Raw genomic sequence first — 17,083 nt, 5'->3', positions numbered from 1 at the left:
AATGATTCCCATGGATGCTAAAAATAGAGACTTTAATCTTTTCGTAAATTCTACAAGGAAACCTCTCAAAGTCTAAACCACCCGGCATGGACTTTGATGTTAATATGTCTGCTTTATGCCCAAAATAAGAGGCAAATATAAACTATCATTTCGTATATTATAAGATACCAGTAAAAAAACTAGTCATTTACAAGGTACACAATACAAAGAACAGACGAGCATGCAAATTCTGAAATTCAATCTCAATCAGCTTTTGGCAAAACCCAAATGTTCTACATTTAAAGACCTTAGAAAGTAGAGAGAACCAATCAAATAATCATGAAGAAAACACCAAATGTCGAGTATATAAATACTAAATGAATAGATTAATCCAGGACACAAAAACAAAGAAATTTGATCTTTTTTTATCAGCCAAGGGGTTAACAAGGAGTGAATTTGCAATTGTGATTCTAACTTAATTGGCTTAGCTTCCATTGATAAGGCAGTGACACTCGGGGTTAATGAGGACTGAATTCGCAATGGTGATTCTATCTTATTTGGCTTCGCTTCCTTTGGTAAGATAGCAACACTCGAAACTTGCATGAGTAGAAAGACAATATACTATATTAACCCAACCGATGTAATCAGCTAAGCTTCAAGTTTCATTTTCCCTTATTTGGAAAACAGACAATCATAGCTGAATTGAAATTCTACATTACCTGAAGCCTCAACCTACAGTCTCTACCAATTTCTTAACTCATTCAACCTATGTTACTTGGATTCGTGTGTGAGAGTCAGATTGGGTATATTCCGACAGGAGTATGCCCATTTCCCTCCAAAGTTTTTCCATGTGTTTGAACAGTCATTGAAGGATTATATCCCCATACCCATACCCCGATATTTGTCGGATAAAAATGCTTCTAACAAAATGAAGAATCTGAGCAATATAGAATCTAACAAAAACCATCTTCATTCTACTTGAAGACCAACAGGCATCAGTCGTAAGAGTTAGCTCTTTCCTAGCTACCTTCTAAATAGGCTTAACTTAGCAACACAAACTTTGTCAAAAAGTTTAATTGACAACAAAAGTATCAGTTTCATAAAAGAATAAAGGGAAACCAAAGTGCCTTATCAACAGAATCAGTCAAACATGCAATAGAATAAACAAGTAATAGAACCACATTGAAAAAAATTTCATTTGTTCAATCGAACATGCAATAGAATCAGTCAAAGAAAAGCCGAATGAAAATCATAAGAAAGGAATCAAAATTAGGAGAACAAAAAACAAATATTCCATATTTGAGCAAAAGCAAAACTACCTGTAAAATAAACAGGGAAAGAGTGCGACCTGCTAAAAGAGTGATGGTAACGACCTGTCACTCAAAACTGAAGAGTTAGAAAATGGAGAAAAGAAAAACGAAATCGATTTTACAGAAAAGAAAAGAAAAACAGGGAAAGAGTGCGAGCATTTTTCGTTCTTGATAAAATGGAGAAAAGAAAAGAAACGTAAATAGAAGAAAAGAAACGTACGAGAAGAAGAAGCAAAAATCGATGAGGGCAGAAAATGTAATAGAAAATAAGAAACGGATAAAGAATCTCTAATCAGCACCAAATGAAGGGAATAACTATTACAGTCAATGGAGGTAATAAGGACGGAACTGATTCGGGCCGTAATAGCATTACAATCAACCAAACGCCTTTTTGGTGATTGGGCCACAGAATAGGTTGGAATACATTCCTATTCCCCAACCAAACATGTCGTAAGGTTAAGTCAAGTTTTGGTATTTGCAACAAAATTTATTTTTTGTGGCTCGAAATGGATCTGTCATCCATGGAAATGAGCAGGGCTGTCATATTAGCTGCAGTCCTTTGTTTGTTTGTTTTCGGCCGGAAAAGCTCGTTGAGAAATAAAAAGAAGAAGAAGAAATTGAGTGAAGAAAATTAGTCTTGTGGAGTGACAACTGAGCTGATTTGATGAGATCGCAAACAGCTGAAGGGGATGGAGGTGGAAAAAGTGAAGAGATACTTGGAGAGCTCAGCCACCATCGATGGAGATAAGCTGCCTTTGAGATTTTTCCAACGCCTAATTATGCATGGTCTCCGCGTTGAACTCATCGAAACTAATCGCGTTGTTTGCTCTTTTAAGGTCACCCCTCGTCTGTTGGTAAGTCACTGATCTTATTTACGAATCATCCATTTAGGTTAAGATTTCTAGAGAGCAAATTAATAGAACCATGGATATCCCTTCCTTTCATGTTCTAGATTACTGATTATAATATATTTGTGCAAAGAACGAGGGAAATTACTTGCATGGTGGAGCCGTAGCGACATTTCTAGACATGGTTTCCTCCGCAGCAATATACACTGCTGGAGGTACCTTAACTGGAACTTCAGTTGAGATCAATATTTCTTTCATGGATGCTGCTTATGCTGATGTGAGTATTGCTCCTGCTTTTATTTTATAGTAACAATTTGAATGACTAACAATAATGAAAAAGAAAAAGAAGAGGTACTTTCATGTTTTACTGTGAAAATAAATTTTGCTTGAGCAGTTTCTTTTATGTGCATAGATAGGCATGAATCTTGACCAGTTTTGCAACATTTTTGAAGTCTCATACCGTTGCTAATTGCTGCTACACGTCTTTTTTGATAGGTTACTGGTTTTTGTTAACACTAGGCTTGAAACTTTTTAGTTTCTGCTCCAAATTTCCCCTTAATTTGTTCAGTATTTTGCAATGTTCACTACTTGTTGGGTTTCAATCAGTTGCATAGTAGACATTCTTGGATAAACAAACTAGCTATTGGAAATAAAATATATGTGAATTTCTCTAGTATTATATCCTAATTAAAATCATTTTATGTTGTTATTATTGAGGAGTGAACTTGATATATTTAAACTTGATGTGAGAAGAGAAACTACAGGACAAAGAAACACAAACGGGCCCTGGAGTTGTTTTAGTGTGCCCTCCAATGATCTAGTTACAGGGAAAAGGTTTATTGAAGTGTTGACAGGGTTGGAGGAGAGTAACTAGATATTAGAAAAAAAAGAAAGAACGCAGGGAGAATATTAGCATACGAATCACATGCTAAAATACTAATAGTTAGGTAACTTCTGGTTAAGATAACTATCGTTAGTAGCATAATAATGGTTGTTAGTAGCAGTTACTTCAAGAATTTAGCTTAGTTGAGATTCATTACTCAAGCTATATAAATAGCAACTGATGTAAACAGAAAAGGAAGTCTTCTATTGAATACAATTCAGATCATTGCTTAATTTCTTTTAAGTTTTCGGTATTTCTAACACTAGAGGACTCTTTCCTTTAATACTTAATAATGCTGTTATACCTTTTGCAAAGCCTTGACCATTAATTGTTGGCTGTCAAGGTTGCTGAACGTTTCTTAATTGTAATGTGGCACAAGGTGCAATCTAGGAGATCAAGAGACAGCCCTTTTAGTTCCCTGGAGTGGCTCTCCTTCTGAGAGAAATGTTTTCACTAGGAAGAATTTCTTCTTAGAATCGTAATTTGTGTAAACGTTTCTTTTCTTTTCTTACTATGATGGCCAAAGTGTTTTTGAAATTCATCAGCATAAGAGTTGCATTTGTTCTTTCCAACTCTACTTAGCATTTAAACTATCAGCATAAGAGTTGCATTGTTTCTTTTTCAACTTTACTTAGCATCTAAACTATATCTCTCTTGAAAAATGAACTGAAATTTATTGTTGTGATCTGATTTCTGTCCCTTGCATTTCACTGTCCAGAACATGCCAGAGAAATACCAATTTAGCCACCTTTTCTTTATGCATACACTTATTTCTAAGATGTAACCAATTTAGCTACCTTTTCTTTATGCACTCGTTTATTTCTAAGATATATCCTTTCTTTTTGGCATATCACGTCTAAATTTATTGGTTTTGCTCTCAAGTTATTAAATTGGAGATGGTGAAGGTTTATGACAACTGGCCATCAACCCTAGGACATTGTATTTCATTTGTATGATTATTGTTGTTGTGGTGGTGGTGGTGTTTCTTTCCAGCAAGCTTGTGTGAAATAATAAATTAAGCCATTTATGAATTTGCGTAATGTTATTGCTATGTAGGAGGATATTGAGATAGAAGCAAAGGCTTTACATGTTGGGAAGGCTGTTGCTGTCCTCAGTGTTGAGTTTAGGAAGAAAAGTACTGGTAAAATTATAGCTCAAGGTCGTCATACTAAGTATCTACCTCTACCAAGTAAAATGTAGATAACATATTAATGAGTAATCGTACTCATATATAAAATGTATTATTTCCTTGCTTTTATGGGAGACCTTTAGTTGAATTTCACATGAAATAACTTGTGTTTTCTACATATATTGCCACAACTTGCCTTGTTTTGCGTGGTTCTTCAAATTGCTTCCTACCATTAATAATTGACATCTTTGATCAAGTAGTTAATTGTTTTATGCATAAATATGCCAGGCTGATGAATTCTAAATAACTTTTTGTTTTGTGAAAGCAGAAAGTAATAACTTTAACAATTATGAGGTGTTTGATTTACGGAATCTAAAATTACTTAGCACCTTACTCATATGTTACGTTACAATGTTTGGTTTATTTAGTTAGAATATAAAATTTTGGCTGTTTGGATGACGGAACCTAAAATTACTAGAAAGTACATCTTACTAAATGATCCTTATAAAAGTTGTTATTCTTATTATTTTTAATACATAAAGGCTGAAACTTTTAGTATTTTATTATTTTTGTAAATGGATGCATTTCTTTAATAAATTAATTTTATATCCCTTTTCTTAAATAAATAAATTGAAATTGGAAAGTTATAAATAGTTAGGGCTTTTCTTTTAATCAGAGTGAGGAAAAGAGAAAATACAGTTTTATTTTAACTAAAATGATATAAAAGAATATTTTGGACAAAATTTATATAATAGACGAAATAATAAATTTCCTCATCTTATAATAATAAATATAGAGTTAACTTAGAATTTGTACCTTAACTATACGTTTTTTATCTTGGTAAGTAAAACTTTTTTTTTTTAACAAGTAGTGCTAAACTATTTTTGTACTTTGGTTACTAAAGTTTCTTGTTTTCTCTAAACAAGAATAAATTCAAAATTATTGCTTAAGTTATACCTTTTTTCCCTCAAGTTGGCATCTAATTTTTTTTTTTTTGTCATTAGTTACTTAAACTATTCTTTCGTTCTCATTTTACATCAAAATGTTATATCTGTTAAAATATTGTAGCCAATATTAGATTGCCACATCATATAATTTTTAAAATTATTTCACTTTTTTTTTCATAATTTTTCTTCTTCCTTTATAATGTTTGTCAATGCCAACAATGCTCGAAATTTGCCCTTGTGAAGTTGAGACGTTGGCGATTCTATTTTTGAACTTCACCTCTTGCTTGCTCAACTTGATGGGATCAAAAAAGTTCTTTCATCGATCAGAACTGGATCAAACTGGTCGGAGTATCGGTTCAGAGACAAGGGCTGAACTGATTGACCTACGAATTGATATCGACTTAGATTGGTTGAACTAAGCTAAAAATCCTGATGAACCGCTTCTTTATTTTTTGAAATATATTTTTATTTTGTTATTATTTTTATGATTTTTTTAATAATCTATTTGATTGAACCAGTCAAACAAAAAATTGGTGGCATGATTGGTCAACCATTGGCTTGAATTTGAAAACTTTGATCAAAGCCATGAAGCCCAAAATGCTTACAGTTGTAGAAAAAACCTAAATGAGAGTAGGAAGAACGAAAGAAAATATAAAGTAAATATATATTAATGAAAATAGTACTTTTTGTTTTTTTTTCCACATGGTCATTTTTATTTGTTTTTTTCTTAAAGCTTAATGCTTGAACTAATACAGGTACCAACTTGGGGAAAAAATAGCTTAGGTGCCACTTATGACCAAAAAAAAAATGTAGGTACCAAAATGAAGAAAAAAAAAAAGAGAACACAGTTTAGATGTCAACTTGTAGGTTAAGCTTTGTGATTTTTTTCTTTTCTAAATTTGGCTAATGGTTGGACTAATGGAGGTATCAACTTGGGGAAAGAAATTTTTTAGATACCACTTGTAACCAAAAAAAGTTTAAGAGATAAGAAAAAAGAGTATAGTTTAAATACCAATTTGTGGGTTAAGTCATAAATATATATAAATATTATTAAAATATTATTAAAAAAATATATTAAAGAATTGGAAAATCTGATCCATAGTTTTTATCATTAATTAGTTTTGGTTTAAATAAAATGAATTCCACATTAAAAGTTGGGGCAAATTTGTCAAAATGTCGCATTACCAAAAGAACATAAGAAAAAATTTTAATGGGTCTGGTAAGAGTATTCTCTACTAGGCTGTGTGAGTAATGATGAAGTCTTGGGTCAAGAAAACTTCAAGTCGGGCGATAGAGATAGAGACGCATGGTACATGGACTGGGAAGGAGAATAATCTGTTTAAATTTGGAGCTACCGGGAAAGAAACCTTGGGAGAATGATCTAATATGATTCTTGTTTATAGTATTAATATAAGGAAACCACCTGATGGTAAATCGGGCCATATTAGGCAATCTTCGGTGGATTTATCAGGCTCTGGAGTAGTCGAATGTGGAGAATGATTCCTTGACAGAAGGTACGAGTTCGGTAACGGTGTCTGATCATGACGTTGGGGTAAGCTGTTAGTGATGTGCTTTATGACTGATGCTTGTTCTCATCATTTTTTTATGGATTTGAATTTAATTTTTTGGAATTGTTAGGGAGCGGGTCATCCCTGTTTCCACAAATTTATTTATGAATATAGGCGTGAGTTTGAACCTGATATCTTATGTTTATTTGAGACACGGATAAATGGTTGTCATGTTGATGGAGTCATTAGCAAATTGGTGTTGAGAAGTAAAGCAGTTAGCAGGGTAGTTAGAATTAGTTATATGCAAGTTAGTTTGTTAGTTAACCGAGTCTATAAATGTAGAATGCACTATTAGTATTTGAATAAGATGTATGATTTCTTGATCATTTTAACATGGTATCAGAGCTCCAGCAATTGCTATATTTTCGATGATATTTTCGATGATTTTCACTAGCCAATGATTGTGGTTATTCTGGTTGTTTTTCCTTCGGGTTGCTGATATGGTTAGATGTTGTTGTTTTTCTTTGCTTAATAATCTTTGGGCTTTATGAATTGATAAATGGGTTTTTTGTTGGAAGCTCAAATCTGGTCGTTAGACACAATTGGGTTGGTAATCTAGGGTATTTTTTCCAATTTCAATTTGTTCCTGCGAAAGTCTTATTCGTTGTTGCCTGGTTTTCTGTTTTCTCAACAACAGAGGTGGTGAATCATGATGAATCTCTCTAAATCAACTATCGATTTCAATCATCCACTTTACTTGCATTCTTCTGATACCTCAGGCACTTTGTTGGTGTCTCACCAATTGCTTGGAATTGAAAACTACAATGTTTGGAGTCGGACGATGAGAATCGCATTGTTAGCAAAAAACAAGTTGGGGTTTGTGGACGGCACTTGTTCTAAAGATTCATTGCTAGAAGAAATGGGTTATCAATGGGAGCGGTGTAATGCGGTCGAACTATCTTGGATTTTGAATACTGTCAGTAAAGAACTTTCGGCTGAAATTGTTTTCGCATCTAGTGCAGCAGTAGTATGGAGTGACCTTAGTGAGCGGTTCCACAAAATTGATGGCTCAAGAATTTATTTCTAGCATCGTGAGATCACTTCTCATCTTCAAGGTACTACCTCTATTTCGGTATATTTTACCAAATTGCGATTACTTTGGGATGAATACGATGCACTTGTGCCTTCGTCTTCTTTCGGGTGTATCCAATCCAGACAGAATGTTGCGCTGGTTTCACAACAGCATTTGTTTCAATTTCTCATGGGTTTGAATGAAACGTATAATGTAGTGCGTAGTCAAATTTTGTTAATGAATCCATTACCCTCTGTCAATCATGCATATTCGATGCTTATGCAAGAGGAGTCGCAGAGAAAACATAATTATAGTAATATTGGGGTTGATCCGATTCATTTTTCTTCCGTTAAAATGGTATAAAAGAAACGGTTTTCTGGCACTTGTGATCATTGCAGGATTAAGGGACATAAAATGGAGAATTGCTACAGATTAGTTGGTTATCCTGTAGATTTTAAATTTACAAAAAAGAAGGCAAACAACAGCTCGAATTCTGTAGTAAATAATGCTTCTACTACTACTCCTGCACATGGTAGTGAAGTAGTGGATTCTATTGGTTTTCGTTCATAGATGCCAGTGTTTACACAGGAACAGTATCATCAAATCTTGAATTTGTTGAACAAGGAACCTGCGGTTGAAGTTACTGCCAGTTTAGCAGGTATGATTGATGTTGGTCACAAATGGATTATGGATACTGGAGCTACTGACTATATACTGTCTGATCTTCAATTTTTAGAATCTCCTGTTGAATGTGCATTGGGTTCACCTTGTGTTCGACTTCCAAATGGTTTTTCTGTTTCAGTTACCCATGTTGGCACTTGTACTATTTTACCTAACCTGCACTTAACCAAAGTTGTTTAGGTTCCAAATTTTCATTATAATCTTCTTTCCGTTTCGAAACTTACTAATGATCTCAATTGCATGGTTTTTTTTACCCTCATTTTTGTCTCATACAGGATCTCTCAAGTGGAAAGATGAGGGGGATTGGTAAGGCACGAGGTGGTCTTTACATCCTAGACCCGTCTCGACAGACCACTATGGCTTCACCTACTTTTATTGCAGCTACTGCTTCTGTTGACTCGTCATATCTTTGGCATACTAGACTTGGTCACGCTTCGGTTTCAAGACTCAATAAGGTCCCTAATCTTTCTTGTAAAGTCTCAGATGTTGATAGTATACATAAATGTTCTATTTGTCTACTTGCTAAACAAACTAGGCTCCCATTTCCTGTTCATTTGTCTCGTGTTGATGTGGCTTTTTCTCTTGTTCACATAGACTTGTGGGGACCCTATCGAGTGTCTACTCATAGTGGTCATAGATTTTTTTTAACAATTGTTGATGATTACACAAGGATGACATGGGTTTATTTGTTACAAAATAAAAGTGATGCGCTTATCTGTCTCAAACAGTTTTTTGTCTTGGTTAAAAATCAATTCTCCACTACGATTAAAAATGTTTGCAGTGATAATGGGTATGAATTTTTCACGAATAAATGCAATGAGTTTTTTAATATGTCCGGCATTCTCCATCAAAGTTCATGTATTTACACTCCTCAGCAAAATGGAGTTGCGAAATGAAAACATAGACATTTGCTTGAAGTAGCTCGGTCATTAAAATTTCAGTCTCATATGCGTAGTAAATTTTGGGGAGAGTGCATTCTAACTGCTTGTTTTTTGATTAATCGCCTTCCCACTCCTATCTTAAATTGGAAATGTCCTTTTGAACTCTAGTATAATATAGCTCCAGATTTTTCTCGTTTGAAAGTTTTTGGTTGTCTTGCCTATGCTACCTCCCCTAACTATCGTGATAAGTTTTCTCCTAAGGCTGTTCCGTCTGTTTTTATGGGTTATTCTCTTGTGCAGAAAGGGTACTTATTGTTCAGTCTTGAAACCAAAACTTTTTTTTGTTAATCTTGATGTTATTTTTCATGAGACAGTGTTTCCTTTTATTTTTTCTACCCAACATTTTTTGCCTTTTCCTGACATTGATAATTCTGTTTTTCTTCAACCTGAACCTTCACCTTCACCTTCACCATCCATTTCCATTCCTTCTTCTAGTAGGCCAGTATCTCCTTTTCCTCTCCAAATACCCTTGGTACCCACTGTTCCTTTTTTGCGTCACACTACACGGTCTATCAAGCCACCTACTTGGATGAAAGATACGTCTGCTCTAACCAGTCTTTCACTTCTTGTGCCACATGTTTGTTTCCTATTTCTCATGTTTATTCATCATCACATTTGCCTGTTCATACTCAGTTATTTGCAGCCCATATTTTTTCTTCACACAAGTCTCGGATCCAAGATGGGTCGATGCTATGTAACAGGAGATTCGAGCTTTGGAGGTCAATGGTACGTGAGAGGTTATTCCTTTACCCACCGGTGTTGTTCCCATTGGTTGCAAGTGGGTTTATAAAATTAAGTATAATTCTAATGGTTCGGTGGAACGTTTTAAAGCCCGACTAGTTGGGAAAGGTTATAATCAGCAGGTTGGTATTGACTTTCAGGAGGCTTTCTCCCCTGTGGTTAAATATGTCACTGTTTGAACTGTGGTCAGTATGGCAGCAATTTATGAATGGCCTCTTTTTCAGATGGATGTTTACAATGCGTTTTTACAAGGAGACTTGTGTGAAGAAGTTTATGTAGAACTTCCGAATGGTTTTCGCAGCCAGGGGGAGTCTCAAGTATGTCGTCTGCATAAGTCACTGTATGGTCTGAAGTAAGCCTCTCGGCAGTGGAATTTAAAACTCACTGAAGCCTTAACGCAGGGAGGCTATGTACAAAGCAAGTATGATTATTCCTTATTCACAAAAAGGAGTAGGTGTAACATAGTCATTTTGCTCATTTATGTTGACGATCTGTTAATTTTAGGAAGTAGCACTAGTATGATAAATGAACTAAAACAGGTTCTGTACCAAAATTTTAAGATAAAGGATTTAGGTGTGTTGAAGTACTTTCTTGGAATAGAGGTGATGAGATCAAGCAAAAGAATTGTATTGAACCAACAAAAATATGCTTTAGAGTTGTTAGCTGATCTGGGATTAAGAGAAGCGAAATCAGTGTGTACACCGCTTGAGCAGAATCAAAAACTTACATCGGTTGAATATGATGAGTCCGTACAAACAAAGGTTGATGGAGATGATTTAATTATGGATGTTACAGTATATCAACGACTTTTGGAAAGGTTGTTATACCTAACCAATACACGACCAGACATAATGTTTGCAGTTCAACACTTGAGTCAGTTCATGCACAAACCAAAAAAATCACATTTGGAGGCTGTTTTTTTGGTAGTACGGTACATAAGGAAAAATCCTGGCCAAGGTATTTTATTGTCTGCAGCTAGCAAACCGCAGTTGACTACCTTTTGTGATTTCGATTGGGCTTCATGTCCTATGTCTAGGCGGTCAGTGACTAGTTTCTGTGTTAAAATTAGAGAGTCTCTCATTTCATGGAAATTAAAAAAGTAAACCACGATTTCTCGATCATCAGCAGAAGCTGAATATAGAAGTATGAAAGCAGTAGTAGCAGAGGTTATTTGGTTGAATGGTTTGATAAAAGAAATCAGTCTTAGTCAACCTGATAAATCTATGATTTTTTCAGATAGTAAGGCAGCTTTGCAAAATGTAGCCAACCCTGTCTTTCATGAACGAACCAAGCATATAGAAATTGATTGTCATTTTGTACGAGATAAAATCAAAGATGGATTGATTCAGATACAGCATGTTGGAACGACTGAACAACTTGCTGATTTAATGACAAAAACCTTAGGCATCAAACAACATGAGTATTTAGTATCCAAGTTGGGCGTTAAAGATATATATCAGCCCTCAACTTGAGGGGGAGTGTTGAGAAGTAAAACAATTACCAGGGTAGTTAGAATTAGTTATATGCAAGTTAGTTTGTTAGTTAACCGAGCCTATAAATGTAGAATGCACGATCAATATTTGAATAAGATGTATGACTTCTTGATCATTTCACCAATTGGGGTATCTGAACTCTTGTAGAATTGAGGCGAATGGATTCTTGAGTGGTATTTGGATTCTCTGAAATGATAATGTTCATGTTAAAATTTTGAGATTAAATTCGTAGGTTATTCACATGTGGATTGGCTCTAGCCAAAATCCGTCGAGATTCTATTGTTCGACAATTTATGCAAGTCCCCAAAGGAGTAATAGGCGTATGTTGTGGGATCATTTGAACTCGGTAGTTGATTCATGTGATAAATTTTGGCTTATTGCTAATGATTTTAATTCGCTCTTGGATGTGTCAGAAAGGAGAGGTGGCGCAGCTACATCTAGAAATGCATGTGTTTTTTTTTTCAAGATTTTCTGTTCAATTATGAACTTCAGGATCTAGGTTGTTGTGGGTCTTGTTTTACTTTGAGTAGAGGAGGGTTATCTCAACATTTGGACCGGGCTATAGGGAATGCTAGTTTTGATATTTTTGCGTCTGAATGCTTGGTTCAGAGTCTACACTGACTAAAATCTAATCATCATCCAATTTTTTATCCCTTAAACCTCGCCAGGTAGAGGGGACAAGACCTTTCCAGTGTCTTGATAGTTGGATGCTTCACTCTGAGTTTAGAATGTTGGTTAGTTCTAAGTGGAATTCTGAAGAGTCCATGGTGAATATGATGGAGATTTTTTTGAGTTAAGGTCCAAAGCTGGAACAATCATATTTACGATAACATCTTTAGTCAGAAGAAGTAATTGATTCAAGAGCTAAAGATTACACAGAGACTAATGGAGTTAAGGCCGAATAAGAGATTTCGCAATTAGGAAATAGAATTGAGAGAATCCTTAGAGGAGGTTTTGAAACATGAGAAGCTCTTATGGTTTCAGAAATCCTGGTCAGATTGGCTTTTAAATGGTGATAGAAATACCAAATACTTCCATGGAAGGACACTAGCTAGACGTCGAAGGAACAAAATTGAGGGTCTTAAGGTGGATGGGACTGATTAGTGTTTTGATCTTGTTTTACTAAAACATGTTTTGGGTGTTTATAAGAATCTGTTTGCCATGGATTATTCAGTTGATGAGTTTCTGCCTTACAGAGGTAAATTTCAGGTTTTATCTCCAATTGAAAAAGGTAGTCTTGAGATGGAAATGACAGATTTAGAAATCCGTAATGCGGTTTTTGGTATGTCCCTGCTTAAAGTTCCTGGAGTTGATGGTTTTCATGCTAGGTTTTATCAGTCTCAGTAGGATATTGTTGGTTCTTTAGTTTGTTCGATGATACAACAGGTGTTCAGAGGTTGTCCAGTGGACCATAGGATTAATAAAACTTTCATTGTTCTTATCCCAAAGGTTGTTAGTCCGAAAAGTATCACTCAATTTCGCCCAATCAGCCTTTGTACGGTTTTATATAAGATAATTACCAAGTCAATTTTCAACAGGATGAGACTGTTGATGTCGAGACTTACTCAACAAAATCAAGCTAGTTTCTTGATGGGTAGAAGCATTTCTGATAATATTGTCATTGCTCAAGAGGTGATTCATTCTCTGAGGAATTTTAAAGGAAAAAAATAGGATAATCTTTAAACTTGATCTCGAGAAGATGTATGATAGAATTCGTTGGGACTTTTTAATGGATACACTTTCAAAGCAGGACTACCACCCATGTTGATTACGATAATTATGAATTGTGTGTTTTCGGTTACGTTCTAAGTCTTCTGGAATGGTACGGTGACGGATAAATTTAGGCCTACTAGGGGTTACGACAAGGAGATACCCTATCTCCTTATTTATTCTATGTATGGAAAGATTGGAGCACTTAATTGATGAAACAGTGAATAACGAGAGGTGAAGGCCTCTGGTTTTATCTAGGGGTGGTCCAGGTTTATCACCTTTATTTTTTGCAGATGACCTAATGCTATTTGGTGAAGTGGATCCGAAGCAGCCTGATGTGATAAATAATATTTTGAATATTTTCTATCATTTCTCAAGGCACAAAGTGAATAAGAACAAATCTTAGGTTTTTTTTTCTCGCCTAATGTTCCTGAAACAGTTGCTTCAGATATATGCAGGAATGTGGGTTTTGGACGTGTGGAGGATTTGGGGATGTATCTTGGTCTTCTAATTATGCATAAGGGAGTTGAAGTTAACACTTTTGAGTTTTTGGTGAATAAGGTACGTAGCAGAATCAATGGCTAAGAAACTATCACTGGCTGGTAGAATTACGCTAGCTAAATTAGTATTACTTTCTACCCCTAATTATTTTATGTCTACTGTTCGTATCCCCATAACTGTGTGTGGAGAAATTTAGAAGCAGGCTCGCAATTTTGTTTAGGGATATTTGTTTGATTTTTAGGAAACCGACTCTTATAAAATGGGATGAATGTTGCCGCTCGATTGAGACTAGGGGTTTAGGTTTACGAAGTTTGGTTGTTCAAAACAAGTTATTCCTTTTGAAACTCGATTTCCTTTTATTGACCAAGATAGATGACTTATGGGTTAAGATTTTGAGGAGCAAGTACAAGATTTGTAAAGTGCTACCGATTTCTACGATAGGAGTAACTGCTCCTACATATTGAGGTTTTTAATGCGAGTTTGGCTATTGGAGATGGAGCCTTGACAAACTTTTGGAATGATAGTTGGATTTATCAGGTGAGTCCTCTGAGGAATTTTTACATGGGATCCGAGACACATTGCGAGTATGTAATTTAGTGGATGAATTTGGGAATTGGGATTGGAACCGTCTTAAAAGTTCCCTATCGGAACCAATTGTGAGGCAAATTGCTTTAGTTTTACCTCCCTCTCTAGATGCGGGAAATGATCATTTATCGTGGAGATGGGCAAATAGAAATGCCTTTTCCATGGCAGAAACTTATAGAGGTATGTACCAGTTTGATTCGAATAATAACTCTAATATCTGGAAACTGTTTTGGAAAGCCAAGGCTCCTCAGCGAGTTAGAGTATTCATTTCGCTATTATGGAAAAACAAGGTGTTAGCTAATTCCAAGAGAGTTATGAGACATATGGGTTGGGAGAGCTAATGTCCTCGATGCAATGGTACACTTGAAACAGAGTTACATGCTGTTAAAGATTGTTCGTTTCCAGGGCAGTTTGGAATTCAGTTGTACAAATTCATAAACAAGTAATTTTCTTCTCACTACCTTTTCATGAATGTGTTGCTTGGAACTTGCAGAATATAGGGAATTTTGGTAGTCCTGAAATTGATTGGCAAATATTGTTTCCTATAGTTTGTTGGTTATTATGGAAAAACAGGAATATGTTTGTCTTTTCCAATAATCATAGCTCTATCCAAGATATGGTAGATATAGGTATCAGTTGGACGAGAAGTTATTCATCACCCTCGATGGTTATGTTCCATTCGAATTATATGGCTTCTAATTCAAAATGGTTAGCTCCAGAAAGTGGTTGGGTTAAGCTTAATACGGATGGTGCAGTTTCAACTAGCGCTCACTTGGTTGCAGTTGGGGGAGTCATTAGAGATGTTGATGGTAATTGGTTATGTGGTTACTCGATGGTATTAGGGAAAGATGAAGTGTTTAGGATTGAAGCGAGATCGATGTTAGAAGGGCTTCGACTAGTTTAGGACAATAGTTATCGATAGGTTGAGCTTGAATCTGATAACGCTCTATTAGTAGAATTAATGTTAGCCGGTAATTCTATTGCTAGTCATATTGTAGAATTACAAGCTATTCATAAGTTGTTGCATAAGAATTGGAAGGTTTGTATCCGTCACGTTTCTAGAGCTCATAATGAAGTTGTAAATTTTATGGCCAAACATGCTACTATAGGATTCACAAGTATCCAAGTGTTCTCCATATCTTTTCAAGCTGTGAGGATTTAATTCAAAAAGATATTTTGGGCTTTTGATTTTATGTTTTTTATTATAATCGTCTAGTGTTGTTCTTGTTTACCAAAATATTTTTACAAAAATTGGAAAAAATTATATACTATTTTTAAATTTTAATATATGCTTTAAAATTTGAAATATTTATTATCCACGTTAAGTTGAAATATTTCTATTTGAATCAAATTTTATTAAATTATCCACCAACTATAAAAATAAATTAAATATATACATTTAGGAAGTAAAAAAAGTGAAGATGATAATGGATTCAATTTTAAATTTAAAATCGTAACAAAAAGTGAAACATATTTAGATGTTATCTACAAAAGTGACTTTTATAAAAATAATATTAAAAATTAATTAATTACAAAAGTAAGGTGGGGAAAAATTAATTACGAAAATAGGGTATTTGTTACAGTAACTTTGGGTGATGTTTGACACATTGACGACACCAATAAATTCTTTTTAAAAAAATCTGACAAAAAACTGCTAAAAAGTGGGGAAAAATATTTTTTTAATTGATATCTGTCAAATAACAACTCTTGATTAAATAAAAAAACTATTGTTTTAAGAATTAAATGCATGGAAAAACATTAAATGCATGGAAAAGTCAATTAAGACATTAAATGTAGGGAAAAAGGCTATTATTTGGTGTTGGAACCACAATCCTATTTTTTTTATTTTTCACCTTTTCAGCTTCTTTTTTGCTATCAGATTTTTTTAAAAATTAACTAGTGACTTTAATGTATCAAGCGGCACCATAAAAAAGTAATTCTTTTTCACTTTTTTTATTTTTGCCAAATTTTTAAAAAAAATTTCATTAGCGGCACCTAAAACTACTGTAGCAAACACCCTATTTTTGTAATTAATTTGTTCCCCACTCCATTTTGTAATTCATTAATTTTTTAATTTTATTTTATAAAATACTACAAAAGATGGTAGTTATATTTTCTAATAAATATTTACAAAAGTAAAGTAGATTTAAATAATGGACATCCTAGGGTCAAAATTTGCATACGCTTGAATCCATTGTAAATAGTAATTGAAATATTTAATTTTGAGTATTATTTGAATCCGTAATATTTGAATTCACAAAAACTAGTCGAACATCTATAGATATCCAAATCTACACTATCTATTGTCATTCCTACCAAAAGCTCAATGTAATCTTATCAATAAAAATATTTTTTATTTGTTATTAAAAACTTATTTTCACTAAAATCAATAGAAATTATTTTGTTGACTTAATTTTATTAAAATATATTCTTCCTTTTAATTTAATGAAAATTTAGATTTTGCTTTTTTTTTTATATAAAAGAAAAAAGAAAAAAGTGATGTTACACTTTTTTGTCGATGATGTTACACGTTCCTTATTCGAGTAAAAAGGAAAAACGGGCATGAGAAGTGCATAGAAAAGGGGCATGCGATTTCTATGAGATTTCTATTCACATATTTGAAGAACCACAGGAGGATATTGGCAGTAAGCTGTTAAAAGATGTGCAAGGAATTACTATAGCAAGGCTAGTCATTTCTAACAATGCTTTAGTTTAAACTCTCGTCTTTGTACCAAAAAGCAAACGATAACCCAAC

At 34.2% G+C, this 17,083-nt stretch overlaps 1 protein-coding gene across 8 annotated transcripts; it reads left to right on the top strand.

The window, feature by feature from the left end:
- Positions 1–1,810: 1,810 nt before the first annotated feature.
- Positions 1,811–15,513, top strand: LOC105762586 (uncharacterized). Of its 8 annotated transcripts, none has more exons than XM_052625133.1 (5): positions 1,815–2,143; positions 2,271–2,414; positions 8,633–8,812; positions 9,932–10,161; positions 10,264–15,513. In XM_052625133.1, exons 1-4 carry the CDS (start codon positions 1,979–1,981, stop codon positions 10,136–10,138), a joined length of 696 nt encoding a protein of 231 aa, XP_052481093.1. In that variant the 5' UTR covers positions 1,815–1,978; the 3' UTR covers positions 10,139–10,161; positions 10,264–15,513. The 8 variants fall into 8 exon arrangements, with proteins under 8 accessions (XP_052481092.1, XP_052481093.1, XP_052481096.1 ...); XM_052625136.1 differs by having other exon boundaries at positions 1,817–2,143; positions 9,942–10,161; XM_012580354.2 differs by lacking the exons at positions 9,932–10,161; positions 10,264–15,513 and adding exons at positions 4,077–6,648; positions 7,302–8,334 and having other exon boundaries at positions 1,840–2,143; positions 8,633–9,082.
- Positions 15,514–17,083: the final 1,570 nt, after the last annotated feature.

Source organism: Gossypium raimondii, chromosome 12 (genome assembly GCF_025698545.1).
Source record: "Gossypium raimondii isolate GPD5lz chromosome 12, ASM2569854v1, whole genome shotgun sequence".
NCBI lineage: Eukaryota > Viridiplantae > Streptophyta > Magnoliopsida > Malvales > Malvaceae > Gossypium > Gossypium raimondii.
The sequence above is the reverse complement of the archived record's forward strand: the minus strand, read 5'-3'. Positions and strand labels throughout refer to the sequence as shown.